The sequence below is a fragment of the Oryza glaberrima genome, chromosome 3 (genome assembly GCF_000147395.1).
Source record: "Oryza glaberrima chromosome 3, OglaRS2, whole genome shotgun sequence".
In the NCBI taxonomy this organism is placed as follows: Eukaryota; Viridiplantae; Streptophyta; class Magnoliopsida; order Poales; family Poaceae; genus Oryza; species Oryza glaberrima.
Window position 1 is genome coordinate 12186884 of NC_068328.1, and position 17768 is coordinate 12204651.

The following is a 17768-nucleotide window of genomic DNA, read 5'->3' on the forward strand; positions in this document are numbered from 1 at the left end:
TTATGTTGAAAATATTATGAAAATAATATGAAGGGTGATTATTTGATATGTTTACATATTGATTTGTAAAATTCAATGAATTGCATATGATGTTGCATGCATGAGCTTTGTTTGTAATTTTTGTTGGAGGATGATGAGGCGACATATTTGCATGTTGAGTTTTTTTTAAGACTTAGTGGGTTACAACTATATACAAAGTATTTTTATGTTGAAAATATTGTGAAAATAATATAAATGGTGATTATTTGATATGCTAACATATTGATTTGTAGAACTCAATTAATTGTAGATGATGCTGCATGCATGAGCTTTGTGTAATTAGTGCTAGTGGATGATGAAGTGACATGCTTGTATGTTGAGTTTTAGACTTGGTGGATTACAACTATATAGAAAGTATATTTGTGTTGAAAATATTGTGAAAATAATATGAAGGGTGATTATTTTATATTATTCCGTGTTGATTTGTATAATTCAATGAATTGTAGATGATGTTCTATGCATGAGCTTTGTTTATAATTATTGCTAGTAGATGATGAAGTGACATGTTTACATGTTGAGCTTTCGACTTACTGGGTTACAACTTTATGTAGAAAGTACTATATGATACCCCCGCGCTTTGCAGCGCAATTGATGGATGGATATATTTGAAATTATTGTACAAATGATGAATGTTAAAAATGTTATGAAAATAATATGGGAGAAGATAATGAGTCATACTTGTATGACACTTAAGATGCTAATTAGTAGTGGGTGATGAAATGACATACTTGTATGTTGAGTTTTAGTTTCTAATAGGTGTTAGTGGGTACCAACTACTCCCTCCGTTTCTAAATATTTGACGCCGTTGAATTTTTTAAATATGTTTGACCATTCGTCTTATTCAAAAAATTTAAATAATTATTAATTCTTTTCCTATCATATGATTTATTGTTAAATATACTTCCACGTATACATATAGTTTTACATATTTCACAAAAGTTTTTAATAAGACGAACGGTCAAACGTGTGCTAAAAAGTCAACACGGTGTCAGATATTTAGAAATGGAGGGAGTATATATAAAGAATAGAAGATTGGGTATTAAAGTAAATAAACTTTAAACTTTGTCACATCCTAAATTTTAAGTATTTCAGAGAAATGTAAATAGAGAGCGATAGTTATGGAAATTTCTAACCTAAAACAAACTGCGTCACGTGGGAAATTGTGGTTGCGAATCAAACAAATATTCAATGCCATGTTGGAATAATGACTAGCAGCGGTAGTAGATTTTTCTTCGTCGGGAGTAATCCAAATGATTGATACAGGCAAGAGGATGTGTGTCCTTTCATGTTTCCGAGAGAAAAAAGAAAAGGAAAAACTCCTTTTCTTCAAGCACAAGGATTTTAGAATTTCGAAACCACCGACGGAACCAAAACCACCTTAGGAAACCAGGAATGCTTTATGTCACAAAGAGACAAAACAGGCCTCAGCCAGAGCACCATTATACCCTACTTCCTCCATATTAAGTCCCTGTTTATCCAACTCAAAACATTACTACCTCCGTTCCAAAATAAGTGCAGCCATAAATATCCGTATTTAGTGTTTTGACCGTTCATCTTATTTAAAAAATTTATGAAAAAATTAAAAAAAAATAGTCAGACATAAAAGTACTACCCATGTTTTATCATGTAATAACAATAAAAATACTAATTATACATTTTTTTCAAATAAGATGAACGGTCAAACAGACATGAACAGTGCTAAAACTACACTTATTTTGGGACGGAGGGAGTACATCCTATCATATCGAATGTTTTACATCCTGTCACATCGAATATTTGAATACATGTATGAAGTATTAAATACAGGTTAAAAAATAACTAATTGCACATATTACGACTAATTTGCAAGACAAATCTTTTAGTAAGCCTAATTACTTCATGATTTGACAATATGTGCTACAGTAAACATTTGCTAATGATAGATTATTAGGCTTAATAAATTTGTCTCGTGGTTTACTGACGGATTATGTAATTAGTTTTTTATTAGTGCCCGAACACTCCATGTGACACCCTATATAATAACCGATGTAACACGCCAAAATTTTACACCCCTGGATCTAAACACCCCCTAAAAATATAAATCTAAAACTGAATGTACATATCCTAGTACAACGAATCTGAACAGAGACATGTCCAGATTCATTATGTTGAAAATATAGTCATATATCAACATATTTTAATCCAAATTATTAAGACAATAATTATGGCATGAACAATGTGAGGTGATCTAGTGATAAAATTAAACATAACCAGGAGCATACTTAAGATAGAATAAGCATCATCATCATGTAGAGAACGCAATACTATTGCGACTAACAGAAGTAACAAAAACAAAGATAGCGGTAGAAAGTTATACCCTGTGAAAGTCCCTCCGCTAGATTGTAAGACAGAACTGCCTCCGCTGGTGTTGTCGATCGGTGCGCCAGCTTTGGCTCCCAGTGCGCCATCTTCAGCTCCGGGTGCGCCATCTCCAGCTCCAGGTGCGGCAGCTCCAGACATGGTGATGCAGACGAACGAACGACGAACAGGAGAAGAAGAGCAGTCGTGAGGAAGCACTCCCCCAAAACCTGATCACCCGCCTACCCGATGCAGTTCTCAGGCGAAGGTGTGGTTCCGGAGGCCCTGCTCGTTCCGATCTCTAGTGCGCGCAAGCGATCAGAACCGGGGAAACAGAAACAGCACATGCGCAAGGAGGAAGAACCAGCGATTGGAAACTAAGCGTGGAGATCTGATCGGGGTCTCTGTTTCCTAATAGCGCATGAGAGGAATCCGCCCGTTGCCGCAATAACGACACGATCAATGCGTATTGAATCGCCTGCCCGTTAGAGAGGCAATCTCATCTCTAGTGCGCACAAGCGATCAGAACCGGGAAAACAGAAACAACACAGGTGCAAGGAGGAAGAACCAGCGATTGAAACAAAAACAACACAAGCGCAAGGAGGAAGAACCAGTGATTGGAAACTAAGCGTAGAGATCTGATCGGGGTCTCTGTTTCCTAATAGTGCATGAGAGGAATCTGATCGGGGTCTCTGTTTCCTAATAGTGCATGAGAGGAATCCGCCCGTTGCCGCAGTAACGACACGACCAATGCGTATTGAATCGTCTGCCTGTTAGAGAGGCAATCTCGCGGAGTTGGATTCCAGTCCGTTGCAAAAAGATCTCGAGAGAGACGCACGCCACGCCTCGCCCACGCCCTCGGCCCGGCCGGCTCGGCTCGCGCGTGTGGCTTTCCGATTCCCACCTCAACCGGTCAATAGGGAGCCTCCAATAACTCCCTATTTAAGTTGAGATACTCCACTTTTAATTTCTAGGGTTGTATTATTATCCTTAACATTTATTATAGGCCCTTGAGATTTTAATAGAAAAATCGGGCCTAGTCCATTTATTCTAACACATTATGTTAGATTAGTAATCGTGCACGTATTAGCAAATATTGTATGAATATGAACCATCTATTTATAAGCAAAGCATATTCAAATGATTGACAATAGACCAAGGCTAAAAAACATGGTTTTTTTTTCTTTTAAGACATTGTAGTTCTGCTTTTATTTTTATATAGCAAGGGCATATTACTATATAAAAAAGATAAGAATAAACGTTGTTCTGCTTGTCATAGTATGTTGACTGAAGCATCTAGGTGAATCCTTTGGCGTGGTTGCGTAAAGATTCATTTAGTTGTTTATTTTGGCAACTTAAAATGTACATAAATCTAAATCTGAGGCACATTCCATCTAAAGAAAACCTAGAGCTAAATCTTCAAGACTGTAGAATTGATTCATTCACTATATGTAAATCAATCTCTCTTGCAGTGTTTGTGGCAAAAGATGAGCGGTGCAATCTTGATCACTAATTACAGTTTATTCTCTTTCCATCGTTTGTACACGCTTGTTTTTCTGTCTCTAAGCATCAGAAGAAGAAAACACAAAAGAGGTAAGCAAATGACAATACATTCTTTACTGAAGATACTGGCAGCATAATGCTATACGACTGTTACTTATTTCAGTTTCTTGCAAGAACTACTAATGGAAGGATGTGCATCCAGTAAAAATAAACTCAATGGAGCAGACCATGAACATGATTACATGAATGGAGTCAGAGGTGGAGACACCGCTTGGCAACCCCGGGCAGCCACCTGGGCTTATCGGCAAACACATAATAGAATTTTATCATTATCTTAGTGATTGAAAATATATTTCTTTTATAATAAACACTCAATGTAAATGGATTTGTCCAGCTCTAAAAGATTCCTAGCTCCGAAAATTGTGAAGTAACATGCATTGGAAGATTGAATATGTTGGTTCAGGTAGGTGTATTTCTACATGAAATTGAATATGTTGGTTCAGGTAGGTGTATTTCTACATGAATTTTAATTGGCAAATGATATCTAATTGACATTAAGAAAAATTAAACATGTACATGTACCCAAGCCTAAAAAAAATAAAAAATATCATTGGGTGTATAAGAAACACAAAACCAAAGGATTGGATCTAGTAGCCACCCTAACATATAGAAGTGAGATTTTATTCATGTACTTAGGAAAAAAACATGCACACGACCTAGGGTATTTTACACATTAAAAATATTGCTTCATATTTAGTAGAATGGCAATTCAGTGATCTACATTAAAATCAAAGTAGCAAACAACATCATTGTTCATCGAGATTATCCCAGTCAATGCAGCAAAAAGTGCATTTACTTACCAACAAAGATTGTTTCATCTGTGATTTTACATTGACAACCAAATCCCTCGAGACCTCATTCTTTGAAGAGGATATATGCCTTCGTCCATTCTGAAATATTGATTCAATCCTAAGGGCAAAATATATAAAAGGGGCAAAACAATGTTTGGTTTTCATGAGATAATATCATGCAGATCACATTAGCAACCTTTAAGCCTTCTAACTCCATTTCCAAGTCTAATTGCATCCCCTTCACTGAGTAGAACATATATATTATCAGTAATCAGGGTTTTAGCTAAAAGGGAGTCAGTATAGATCAAAATCGAACCAATTGAAATATATCCAATCTGATGCAGAGAAGTGGAGAACCAACCTTGTGCAATCGCTGAGCATTGCCACACACCTATGAATTCCTACTTCAACAGGAAAGACCATAAACACAGTAGAGCTACCTGTTTTTCCTTCAGTTCAAGAATTTCTGGTTTCATTAATCAAAACAAAAAGAAGAACCGAAAAATTTGGAAGGAGAGGAACTAAAGATTTTCTTTAGCACAAGAGCCTTCCTCCTCGGGATGTCGCTTTCAAAATAAAGGATATCGAGCAGTGCAAATACTTTCACAGGTTAATCACAAACCAAATTTCAGTACAGCCGAAAAAAAAGAGATACTCCAATCATGCACAAACATGAAAAAAAAAACATATTTCAACAATTAGAGCCCATTTCAAAGAAGTGGTTTCAGTTCTCTCAAATATGACAGGAAATTTGTTAATATTAATACTGGTGGGCTGACCATATCAAGGCTAACATGGGAATGAAGCACATCAGTTGAACTTCAGATTCAGTAGTGGTAGAAAATTGGCATATTTAGCCATTTTATTATAGGAGTAGTTTTTTTAGCAGGAAGAAACTTTCACTTCATAGAGCAATATATTAGTAACTCCACTTCATGTAGCCAGAAAGTAACAAAGGAGCTTGATGAAATACATGTGCAACACTGATTAGAAATAGCAGTATGATGCTTGATGATAACTCATCCAGATAATGCAATGTTGTATGCAGTGGTTTTTTAATATTCCACTCCATGATTCACATGACTTTTTTTTATCAATAAAAGAAGGCAGATAACAGTAATGGAAGGGTACCATCTGCAGCACGCAGTAGCTGGAGCCGCTGAAGGCCTAGGTGCAGACATTGTGGCTTGCTTGCGAGGCATCACTGATGGCGGCATGGAATTCTACATATCTATCGAACCCAACTTTTAAAACAATCTATGCACTTGTGTAATCACATGAACATCATGTGGATCAGTTTAATGATAACAAAATGAAACACAATATATAATCTTATGATTATACCTAACTGTTAAGTTTGTATTCTTCTTGGTCCCTGAAAGAGAAATTTTCAGCTCCTGCACTTGCATCTTGCATCATTTACATAGGTAAAACAAATTGCATTTAGGATTTTTCATGTAAATTTAGGGTGAAAGTGAAACAATACCTCAGAGGTACTGTCATCATGTGCAAGGATCAAAAACAAAAATGACAAACTAATAAAGTTATGAAAGTTGGGATCTGGGGCAATGCCTTTTGTAGTTGAATAAGTACCCAGAATCAATGATTTACATATAGATTGAGCTTTTCATTTTGTATAATTTCCAGAGCATAATCAAACATTTTATCAATTTTGTTATTTTTCATATATATTGGAATTGCATTTTAACATGTATCGATTAAGCAAATTTGGAAATCAACAGATATGACAATGAATCAGTGTGACATAGGGTCATAGTCGAAAGGTTGAATGTTGACATTATCACAAATTCAAGATTAATATATAGCATATTGCTACAGATTTCATTCGTTTATTTTTTGCCGGGGAAAAATTCTCATAATATAATTAGCATTCACGGAACAATTCATTGATCCTATTTGATAGCAGAAAGGAGAAAGAGAAAGTAAATGCAATCTGAACAAGGGCACATAAAGGAATTGAGAAGGAGAGGAGACGGAAAAGCAAACCTGGGATAATACCAGCAGATGGCAACCGCTTTGCTGCTGTGGTAAAATCATTCATCGATGAGGATACTGGCACAACAGAAAGACGTGGTAGGAATCCTCTCTCCTCGGGCGTGTAGATAACAAAGAAGGCAAGCACACGATGGAAAGGAGGGCGGCAGGGATAGAGGTTGTCCGGTGGTGTGGAGGTGGGCAGCGGGCGTCCGGCTCCGAGGCGTCGAGGGTGAAGACAACTAAACATGGCGCACGGCAAGGATGCGCACGATGAAGACAGGGGCTGGGGAAGACCTCGCCTCCGGTTCAGTGCGTGGTGAAGGCGGCGGCGGCGGCGGCGGAAGGGAACGACCTCATGGGCAGCGGTGGACTGCGGCGGCGGCGGCGCATCGGGAAGACCTTGTCTCCGGCGGCGGCGGTTGGGGACGACGTCGGCTCCGGGCGACGGATGGGGACGACGTCGTCTCCGCCTGCGGCCGGCCGCGGTGGATGGGGAAGCTCCAGCGGTGGGGAAGACCTATCGCCTCTCGTTCAGTGCGCGCCGGCGGCGGAAGGGGACGACGACGCGAGGAGTGAGTCGCGCGTTGAGAGGGTGATGACTGCTGAGGCGTAATCTTCGCTCGGTCTTCACGCGTGGAGAGGGTGAAATCGTGCGGTGGAGATGGGTGGACGGTTCGGATTACATCTGACCTGCGTATGGACGGTAGAGACTGAACCAGGTGATTTCACCAGCAGGATTGGAGGGGTTCAACTCCTCCTTTTTATATTAGTATAGATAGATGTGTTACATCTAATATATTTTTTTTCATGGGATGGATGTAGTACTTCTGTAGGCCTCCTTTTCTATTTCATACTTCCTCCGTCCCAAATAATTCAACTTAGGTAGGGATACGATACTAGCTAGGTATAATATAGTACCTGCAGCCAAGCAAGCAAATCATCAGAAAAATGCTGATTAAAATCATCAGAACTAGATGAATCAACATGATATTAAAAGATATTCATAGACTTTAACTCTCAAAAATGGATGCATAGCTAGCAGGTAGACATTTTTTTTCTCATTCTCAATACACATATACCCTTAAGGGTTAATTTGATCCATGCCATTGCAAATTTGGCTATTCAGAAAAATGCCATTATAATTCGTCTATTCGTAACTATACCACTAGAAATTTACAAAATTAGAACCGTGCCACTGCCGTCAGGTTTTCATCCATCTCCATTCCTTCTCCGTCTTTCTTCCTTCTCTCTTCCATCTTCCTTCCACCCGGGACCACGCCGCCGGCGCAGCCATTGCTGCCTCGTCGCCCTCGTCTTCCCCGGCAGCGGCACGGTGCACGCGGGAAGCGGTCGACAGACGCGAACGCCGTGGCGGCGAGAAGATCACGGTTCTACGGAGAGGGGAGCTCGTGTCGTCCGAGGCAACGGGATGGGTACCGGCATGCTTCCGAGGCGCGCCGGGAGGGGGCACGGGCGGCGGTGCTATCGTGGTCGCGTGCGGCGCTTGGGCTCAGCCTCCATGGTACCGAGAAGATCAACCTCAGCGGCGTCGGCGGCGGCGGCAGCGTTGTCCTTGTCGAGGAGGCGGCGCAGCACCTACGGGTCGCCGACGACCTTGACGAGGAAGGCGAGCATCTACTTGGGATGGTGCTCCGTCTCCTGCACGCGGCGCAACATCACGGCGACACGGTCCTCAATCTCCCGCTGCTCCCGCCTCAACCGTGCCACCTCCATGGCCACCACGGTGCTATGGGGAGGAGGAGGAGGCGACCGTCGCGATGTGGATTTGAAGCATCTAGGCCCCCGTTGTTAATTTTGGTAATTAATGACAAGCGCTAATTGTGGACTAACCGTTGCTATTGAGATAATATTTTAAGTTAGGTCCACGTCATGTGTGCGCATGAATGACTATCGATGGATTAAAATTGACGGCACAAAGCAAAGAGAAAGAAGACGGTAAAACTAGTGTTTTAATTTAGAATTGATCAAGGTGTAGGGCGATCAAATTTGCTAGTTTATTTTCTAGTTTCGCCGTACTATTAAGAGGGGTAATGACCTAGCAAAGAGATGATTAAATTGCCACATTAGGTCATTGCGTTTTCACTTGTGCTCACATTTTCATCACACACACACACACTCACCTTTGTTTTCACTGAGCTCAGTCTGACCGGCGTGCCCTGGCCGGTCTAACCGGCCTCACAACGGCGGTCTGACTGGCCCATAAGGCCGGTCTAACCGGCAGCACATGCGCGGTCAGACCGGCCCCCTGGAGGCCGGGATGGTGCTACTCGGGGTGGCCGATACAGAGCCGACGGAGCCCTATTCGGTCAGACCGAGCCGATGGCGGTCTGACCGAGCCGAGGCCGATCTGACCGCCCACTCAACGCCGGTCTGACCGGCCGGGCCGATGGGGCCCTCTGACAGCACTACAACGGCTAGTTTTCTAGCCGTTGCAGAGTAGCACGGTCTGACCGGCCACATACCTCCGGTCAGACCGGCAGAGCACAATGATTGAGGGATTTCGCCCCCAACGGCTAGTTTTGGTGGGTGGGAGTATAAATACTCCCCCACCAGCAGCAAGGGGACTCTCTTGGCACCCAATTCAATTGCATACACCCCTTGCACCTCTCTCACACCCACTTGAGCTTTGTGTTCATCCATCTAGTGTGTTAGAGGGTTAATTAGCCAAGAGTCAAGTGCATTGCTTCCATTTGTAGAGCTAGTGTGGCACTTGATTGATCATCTCCACGCCGGGTCATTGCTTGTTACTCTTGGAGGTTGCCGCCTTCTAGACGGCTTGTGGAGGAGTTGCCCGGTGACCTCTCCGAGAAGATTGTGGAGGAGGCCCGGCGCCGGTTTGTGAGTGGTTTGGAGTTCACCACCTTCGGAGTGAAGGAAGAACTACCCTAGTGATCGAGGCTTGGGTAGTTCTCTCCGTGGGCCGGCTCCCGCCTTGCCCACCCCTTGACGAAGGGGGCGTGCGGTGGCTTCGTGGTTGAGCGGTGGAGTTGGGCTCGCCTCAACGGGGAGTAGGAAACCGACGAGTTTTCGAACTTCGGTGAAAAATCTCTTGTCTCCTTGTTTCATTTGATTGTCGCATTTACATTTGTGCAATTTACATTTCTAGAGACATACTTGAGATCATATCACCCTAGGATTGCTAAACATTGACATAGGAGTGTGATTTACTTTCCTAGAGATATAATTGAGCCACTATCACCCTAGATTTGCAAAACATAACTTAGTTACTTAGTTAGAGTTCACCCTCACCAAGCCTAGCAACTTAGGTTAGTTTTGATTAGGTGTCATTTAGTTTTAAATCGCCTATTCACCCCCCTCTAGTCGACATCTCGATCCTACAGGGTTTGGCCATGGCTGCTGTGGCGGCAGCTTGGGTCGAAGCGGTTCCACGTGTGGGACCGGCAGGTCGATTTGGCGTGGGACCTCACGCGCACGCGGTTCGCATGCGCCGGCTCGCCGGAGCCGTCGTCGGGGTACTTCGTCGCGGTCGTGGTCGACGGTGAGATGGTGCTCAATGCTAACAACATGGCGGAGGAGGCGTACAGGAAGACGAAGCGTGCGGCGCGGCCCCAGCCTCGATACCGTCCTCATCTCCCGGCCCCGATGTCGGTCACCGTCGACGGCAAGCGCGTGCCATCCGTTGCCTGCGTTGGAAGTTCTGCGGTACTGAGAAGGTCGACCTCAGCGGCGGCGACGACGTCTAGGTCTCCTAGGTCCTCCACCTCGTCCTCTCGCTGATCGCCGGCGCCGGCGCTAGCTTGCCTTCTCCCTGCACACTCACGTAACGGACTGACGGTAAGAGTGATGACGTGAGGGAGGAGGACCGAACAGTGACGGGAGTGGCATGGTTCCAATTTTAAAAATTTTCAGTGGCATCCAACCAATAACGTGAATTGTAATGATATTTTTCTAATATGCCATATTTGCAATGGCATGGATCAAATTAACCCTATCCTTAAACATTGCATGGTCCTATGATGTTTTAGAGAGAATTTGTATGCTCTGTTATCCTCTAATATGCTGATTCAGTGTGTTTGCACGTTACTCAACATATCTTTAGCATCCTGCAAGCTAACGAATATGTTATTCAAAGGTACGCGATCGTGGGTTTTGTTTTTTTGCTAATGGCAGGCATGATGGTTTCTTATTTTCCCGCAGCTGACAGAAAATATCAACAAATATATTGGTGGTCCAAAAATTGAAGTGCTATAGTCGAGACAGATAGGCCTTGAAAGACATAATATCCAAAGCCAATACCGTTTTTCACAGTGCAAAAGTAGTTGGAAATAAGTCTATTTCTCGTCCCTCATATTCTAAAGTTTGATCTAATCGTCTCTCTCGACCATAAAACCGGGTATAACACATCCTCTATTTTCGAAAAAGGTGCAAATCGACTACTTTAGTAGTTTGGGAAGCGTTTTTGTAGGTGGGCCCACATGTCAGTGAGATATGGCCAAACATATGCGGTGGGTACCACGTGACAATTCCTTTTATCGTTCCCCCAATTAACATTATTTCTTCAGATAGGTGCAGCGTAGCTCAAAGGTCACTATTCCTTGCAAAACCTAAAACCAGCGTGCAAAATCACATCCGACCGAACACTACTCTCTTGCATCAATTCGAACAGCTCGAAGGCCCTCATCCAACTCCTCGACGTTGGCATATGCGCTGATGAGAGCGGTCCACACCACTACATCGCGTTTGGGGAGGGATGTGAACGCCATACATACGACAGAAATGGCGATGACATGGCTAACCCTAACCCGACCCTTCCATGGCTGCCTGTGCCTCATCCGCCGCTCCCAACTTCCCTGAAGCAGCAACAACAAGCAACGACGTGGGAGGAGAGGAGGTTGCAGCGGCGTCTTCGAAGCAGCAGCAACAACAACAGTTGCATCGACAAGGGAGAGGCTGCGGCGGATGTCCCGAAGCAGCAGCAGCAGCAGGCGACGACAAGGGAAAGGAGGCCGCAGAGACGACTGCGGTGGCTGAAAGGTGAGATGGGGAGAAGAAGGGAGAAAGGAAAGATTGGGACTAGGGTGGTAGATAAGATGATGAGATGAGGTGGAAGTCACTAATATATGGGTCCTACTTAGTACTTACCTCGTTAGTAGAAAACCGCTTCCCAAACCAGCGAAGTAGGTGATTTACATCGGTATTCAAATATGAGGGAGACGCTATATCTAGTTTTGTGGTTGTGGTTGAGGAAGGCGATTCAATCAGGAGCTAAGAGAATGAGGTAGGTTAAATAGACTTATTTTCGAAACATTTCGAAATCACAAATGGGCCGTACCCAGGGTTCCGGGCCCTTCCGTCCTTAGCCTGAAGCCCAGCCCAATTAATCTCGCTTAACCTGAACCCGGCGTCGACGCTGCGGCTGCGCGACTTCCCACCCCCAAAACCCTCTTCGCGCCGCCGCCGCCGCCGCCGCGACGTGCTCGACCGATCCACCGCCGAGGGAGAGAGAGAGAGCAGCTTCGCCGTCGCCATGGCTGGGACGAAGCCCAGAGGGAAGCCGAAATCCAGGGCTCTGGTCGCCGGGGCAGCTCACGGGGGGAAGGAGAAGAAGGGCGTGACGGGCGGGGCGGGGAAGCGCGGGGACAGGCGCGGCGGCCGCCATGGCCCGCGCCTCCCCACGGCGCTGCGCCGGCAGCTCGACGCGCTGGGGCCCGGCACCTCGAGGGGTTCCGACGAGGACGAGGAGGCCGGGTCCGACGACGAGGGGGCACACGACGTGTACGAGTACGAGGAAGGGGTCCCCGAGGAGGAGGCCGGGAAGAACGGCCGCTACGACGCCGTCGAGAAGTACGAGTACGAGTTCGACAGCGACGCCTCCAATGCGGTAACGCGCCACTCCCTCTCCTCTCCTCTCCTCTCGGCGTGGCGGTTTCGATGTAGGATGCGGCATAAACCGCGAGCTTCGAGAGTAATTTGGTTTGAGAGAAGCTTGTTGCGAGTCGATTGATGGGAGAGGTATTCTTGGGTTGAAGGTGGCGTGAAATTACATCCACACTAGGAATCATGGCGCTGCCAAGCTGCAAGTCTTTGCAGTAACTTGTTTTGTTTGCATTTTTAGGATGAAGACGTGCCATCAGATGAAGGTGAGGATATGGAGGAAGATGATGCCGGCGAGGATGAAGATGAGGAGAAGCAGATAAGAATACTTCAGGAGACGACTGGCATGCCTAGGGAAGCGTTTGATGGTAACATTTCTTTTTGTCTTTGGCGCCTATCAAACAGTTGGATGTGAGATTTTTTAAACTCATAGCAGAAAAGTTCAGTCTTTGGTAAGGAATGTTGAATTGCCTAACAAGGTTGCTTCTGTGTATAATTCATAGTTCAACATCCTGAACATTGATTGCCTAGTCCTGGTTGGTCTTTTGAAAATAAACTGCGAGAAATGCCGATTATTTGTAAATGTCAGAAATTTAAAAGTTAACAACAAATCCAGTTGACCCGTGTCATTCTTAGTTCAAATACCTCTTTTCTAAATTCATGTAGGGGGTAAGAGGAAGAAACAACCATTGGAGCTGCCGTTTCAGCCTGGAGTTGGAGATGGTCCAGTCACAATTCATGATCTCTTGAATAATATTCAGGGTAAGCCTGGGTATAGCAAGCTCCGAAAGAGGCTGCAACAGCAGGAGAAAAAGCCAATGGTCGTGCAGGCCCCACTTGCAAAAGTGGAGAGAGAGAAGCTTGAGCGCGGTGTGGTATACCAGCAATCCAAGAAGGAGGTCACCAAGTGGGAGCCATTAGTTAAGAGGAACCGTGAGGCACCCACACTCTACTTTGAAAATGATCTCAACTTAGGGGTTAACACAGTTGGGGCAATAGCTAGTGAATTTAAACCAAGAAATGAGTTTGAGAAGCAGATGGCTGAGATTATGCGTAGCACAGAAATGATGGAAGCACACAAGAACGATGGTGTTAAAATACTGGAACTTAACAAGGTGACTTTCTTAGATTCTTTCGATCCGTTAGTTCAATTGAATTTAGCATGCAGTTTTAGTTGGTTTCACTGACCGTGCATGTTGACTGATTGTAGTGTGTAATTCAAGCTTGAGGGCATTGCTCTTGCTAAGCAAGTGATTATATTGTAATTTTCAGACTTCTGTGAACGATTTGCTTAATAGGTTCATAATCTCATGTAGATTGACATGGAAGATGTGAGAGAACGTCAAAATCGACTTGCTAAAATGCGCAGCCTTCTGTTCCGTCATGAGATGAAAGCAAAACGGATAAAGAAGATCAAGTCCAGGACTTATCACCGGATGTTGAAAAAGGATAAACTGAAGGCAGCATCAGCAGACTTTGAGGCAGATCCGGAAGCTGCCAAAGAGCATGCTATGAAACAGGAATTTAAACGTGCAGAGGTTAGTTATTTTCTAGTTTATTTCTCATTTTTCAAGCTTGTTTCATATGTGTTCCTATTAGACTGACCAACTTATTTGCAGGAACGAATGAGATTAAAGCACAAGAATACTTCCAAATGGGCTAAGCGAATCTTGAAGCGTGGATTGGATGTTCAAGATGAAGGCACTCGTGCTGCTATTGCAGCACAACTCCAACAAAATGCTCTTCTTACTAGAAAAATGAATTCCACAAAAGACGATTCTAGTAGTAGTGAGGAAAGTTCTGATGATGAGGAAGATGACGATGAATCAGAAGCAAACATTCTGAACAAAGGAAAAGAAAAGATTCTTAAAATTCTTGGGGATGATAATGAGATACCAACATCTGGAGTCTTTTCGTTGCCTTTCATGGTGCGCTTTTGTTGCCATTCTCTTCGTGCATTTGTTTAGTAAAATTATTTGCTAACATTGCTGAAATCACTGCATTTTTAATTGATACTGACATTAGCTGCTTGTCTACAGGAGCGCGCTATGAAGAAGCATGAGGAAGCAACTTATGAGGAAGCATGGCTAGCTCTAGAAGAGTGTGATGAATCATTGAGGAAATTGGAGGATGGTAACACTGTAGAGAATGGAGATTCAGTGAAGGTTACTGGTAAAAGAACTTTTGGACCTGCCAAAGATACAAACAAAGTGACAAATAAGAAGCAAAAATTAGATGACGGCGACAAGAACAGTGATAGCGAATATGAGTCTGACTCTGCTCAACATCTGGATGACAATGAAGTACATAAGATAGATGATGTGCAAATTGGGACTGCACTCCTGGATGATGATGAACCACAGGATGATCTGTTCAAAGTAAGAATTCTAAGCAACTTGTTATTGTATCATATAATTTTTGCAGAACCTGAATGCGATCTACTTTCTGTAGAGCTTCGATGATATTATAAAGAATCCTGGCCACAAAACAACTGTTGAAGTTGGAATGTTAGCTGATAATTCATGGAAGAAGGTAACTTGTGCTGGCAGTTCTTTGATTAGTTGCTATATTTTATTTTTCATCTGTTTAATCTCTCGTTCTCCATCAGTTCAAGAGTAGCAAAGGAAATGATGGGAGCAATACCAATGGTGATATAGATAAATCCACAGTGAAGGTTTCTTATATGGCAGACCAAAAGCTTAAGGTCTGCTCTAACTGGTTTGTACTCTTATTTGTACATTCAGTCTATAAATCTTACTCATTTATCTTTTTTTTCTGTTTTTCTTCTTGTAGCAATTGGATCACAATTCTGATTCAGATTCGGAGGATGATATGGTTGAGGGTTTATTGACCATCTCCGATGCAAAGGAAAATTATAAAATTCCGTCGCAAGCTGATCTTATACGCCAGGCTTTTGCTGGTGATGATGTTGAGGCTGAATTTGAGAAGGACAAACTGGATGTTTTAAATGAAGAGAATCCTGAACCTGAAAAACCTGCTCTTGTTCCTGGTTGGGGACAGTGGACTGACATTCAACAGAAAAAAGGACTTCCTTCTTGGATGGTGAAAGAACATGAAAATGCGAAAAGGAAGAGGGAAGAAGCCTTGAAGAGGAGGAAGGATGCTAAGCTCAAGCATGTTATCATTTCTGAACATGTTGACAAGAAGGTAAAGTGTTTGAATTATTATAGAGCTGCAGTAAACAACACCGTTTTCCTGTTCAATTCTGTAGCAATTTAGCAAACTTCTCTCTGGTGTGATGTTCCATTGTGCTGCACGCCTGTTTTACTGATGTCACTTGCACTATTAATGTGAGCAGTAAATCTGACCACCTCCTCTCTTTGCAGGCTGAAAAGCTTTTAGTGAGGAATCTGCCTTTTCCTTACACTTCAAAGGATGTATATGAGCAGAGTATCCGTATGCCTATTGGACCTGATTTCAACCCAGCGATATCAGTTGCTGCTCTCAATCGACCTGCGGTGAGTACCGTATAACTAGCAGATGCATTGAACTTGTAGTTGAAATCAAATTGGTGATTCATCAAAAAAAAACCTAGATTTGAAGTTATTATTCTTGCTTTGCGACTTTGCGTTGGCCAGTTGGACCATTCTATAAATTTGACAGCGAGTACAGTGAGATTCCATTTTATGTATGTCATACTGCAGCTCATTTAGGTGTTTTTTTACTTGTCAGACACTTGAACATTATGAATAGCAATGATAAATGCTGGTAAAACTTTTACTTCAGGATCTTAAACATTATATCTTACAAAAAAAAAAAACTGCTGGACATCTCCTGCCCTCCAGGCCTGATTATTTAGTCAAACGGTGGCTTTAGTCGTTGTAAACCTATACAGCGCCCCTCGATCTATATATATACTTCTTCTTACTGCTATATATTACATCTTTCAGATTGTTAAGAAGCCTGGAGTTGTTATCAAGCCAATACAATATGAAGAGGTTGATCCCCATGAGAAGCCTGATGAACCGAAAAGGGTCATCCAGAGAGCTGTTCCAAACCCCAAAGCAAAGAGAACCTCTGCGAAGCAAGCAAAGGCGATAGCTTCAAATAAGAGGAAGTGATGGGACCTGGCAATACTTCCAACGTATAATCGTTCATTAGTTTGATGATGTAAAAGGTGAGAACATAGCACCTAAAAGAAGAGGGAGGAGACACAAACATAACCGAGCTGATTTTCGTCGCGGCGAGTTTGAAACAAACACCTGGAAGTGTATAGGTATTCTCATCAAAATGAGAGGTTTGTATGGCTCGTGGAAAGTATGCGATTTGTGGCGCGTGGAAAGTATGTATGTTGCTGTAGTGCAGCAGTGAAATTTTGCTACACGGAGAGTCACTGTAACTCTAATTTGTTCTGTTTTGGCGCAGATATGAAGTAGAGTACTCTGTACTCATAAATTTTGTAACTCCCGGCAAGTGTTGTCCGGGCTGCATTTTTCTGCTCCTAGGAAAGCAACTATCGCGTCTCTGAATTGAAATGATGGCATGATGTCCGACCAAGTGCTAATTAGGGATGAACCTTACATGAAAAAAAATGTTTCCAGTTTTCTTTTAGTAAGAGAAATGTTTCCAAATTGTATTGGAAGATTTGGCACGAGTGTTGAATTGGAAACGAAGCATTTTACTCGGTATTAATAGGAAAAATAAAAATGAAAGAAGACGACGCTCGGAAACAACAAAAAAAAAAAAAGAAAGAAAACGACGCTCAGAAACCACCGTGAATAAAGGAGAAATAGTATCATTTGGACAATGATTCATTGTAAATAAGAATGATTAAGTATGTCCATGATATGATGATACATCACCGTTTATTACCTCGGAGTAGGGGACAAAATCTCTGCGCAGGGACGCAGGGTAGTGAAAGGAAATGGTTGATTATATATGTCATTGAGATTTTTTCATATTGCTGAATTTGCAGTGATGCGCTTTTAATTCCGCTTAAATTATGCTTCCATTTTACAATCCTTCTGTCCATAAAAGCAATATACTTAAAATGATAACTAAATTACACTCTGTGATGGAGAGTATAAGCATAAGGAACTTGGTTGCATTCATGTTCTGAAAAGAACATGATAATTCACAGTAGCATGTCAGATTGAAGTTTCAACCAATGAAACAAAAATATTCATGTCATGACGTCATCTGCCATCTCCCTCCTCTTCCCAA

General features: G+C 42.9%; 1 protein-coding gene and 1 long non-coding RNA gene across 4 annotated transcripts; one reads left to right on the forward strand and one right to left on the reverse strand.

The window, feature by feature from the left end:
• Nucleotides 1-3970: 3970 nt before the first annotated feature.
• Nucleotides 3971-7352, reverse strand: LOC127766888 (uncharacterized). Of its 3 annotated transcripts, none has more exons than XR_008016315.1 (5): nt 6075-7352; nt 5092-5961; nt 4927-4973; nt 4740-4829; nt 3971-4171 (listed from the first exon to the last, which is right to left on the reverse strand). It is a non-coding gene; the product is annotated as an uncharacterized LOC127766888 (long non-coding RNA). The 3 variants fall into 3 exon arrangements; XR_008016314.1 differs by having other exon boundaries at nt 5092-5179; nt 5862-7351; XR_008016313.1 differs by having other exon boundaries at nt 5092-7350.
• Nucleotides 7353-12137: 4785 nt separating this feature from the next.
• On the forward strand, nt 12138-17253 carry LOC127766884 (uncharacterized protein C57A7.06-like). The gene is made up of 11 exons (XM_052292048.1): nt 12138-12591; nt 12826-12952; nt 13251-13699; nt 13901-14122; nt 14204-14512; nt 14624-14962; nt 15036-15116; nt 15193-15288; nt 15378-15752; nt 15932-16063; nt 16496-17253. The coding sequence occupies exons 1-11, from the start codon at nt 12238-12240 to the stop codon at nt 16664-16666; spliced, it is 2655 nt and encodes an 884-aa protein (XP_052148008.1). The 5' UTR covers nt 12138-12237; the 3' UTR covers nt 16667-17253.
• Nucleotides 17254-17768: the final 515 nt, after the last annotated feature.

Coding starts and splice junctions, on each gene's coding strand:
- LOC127766884 (XM_052292048.1), top strand. CDS start 12,238: ATGGCTGGGACGAAGCCCAGAGGGAAGCCGAAATCCAGGGCTCTGGTC. Junction 12,592..12,825: donor ACAGCGACGCCTCCAATGCG/GTAACGCGCCAC, acceptor TTGCATTTTTAG/GATGAAGACGTGCCATCAGA. Junction 16,064..16,495: donor CTGCTCTCAATCGACCTGCG/GTGAGTACCGTA, acceptor TACATCTTTCAG/ATTGTTAAGAAGCCTGGAGT.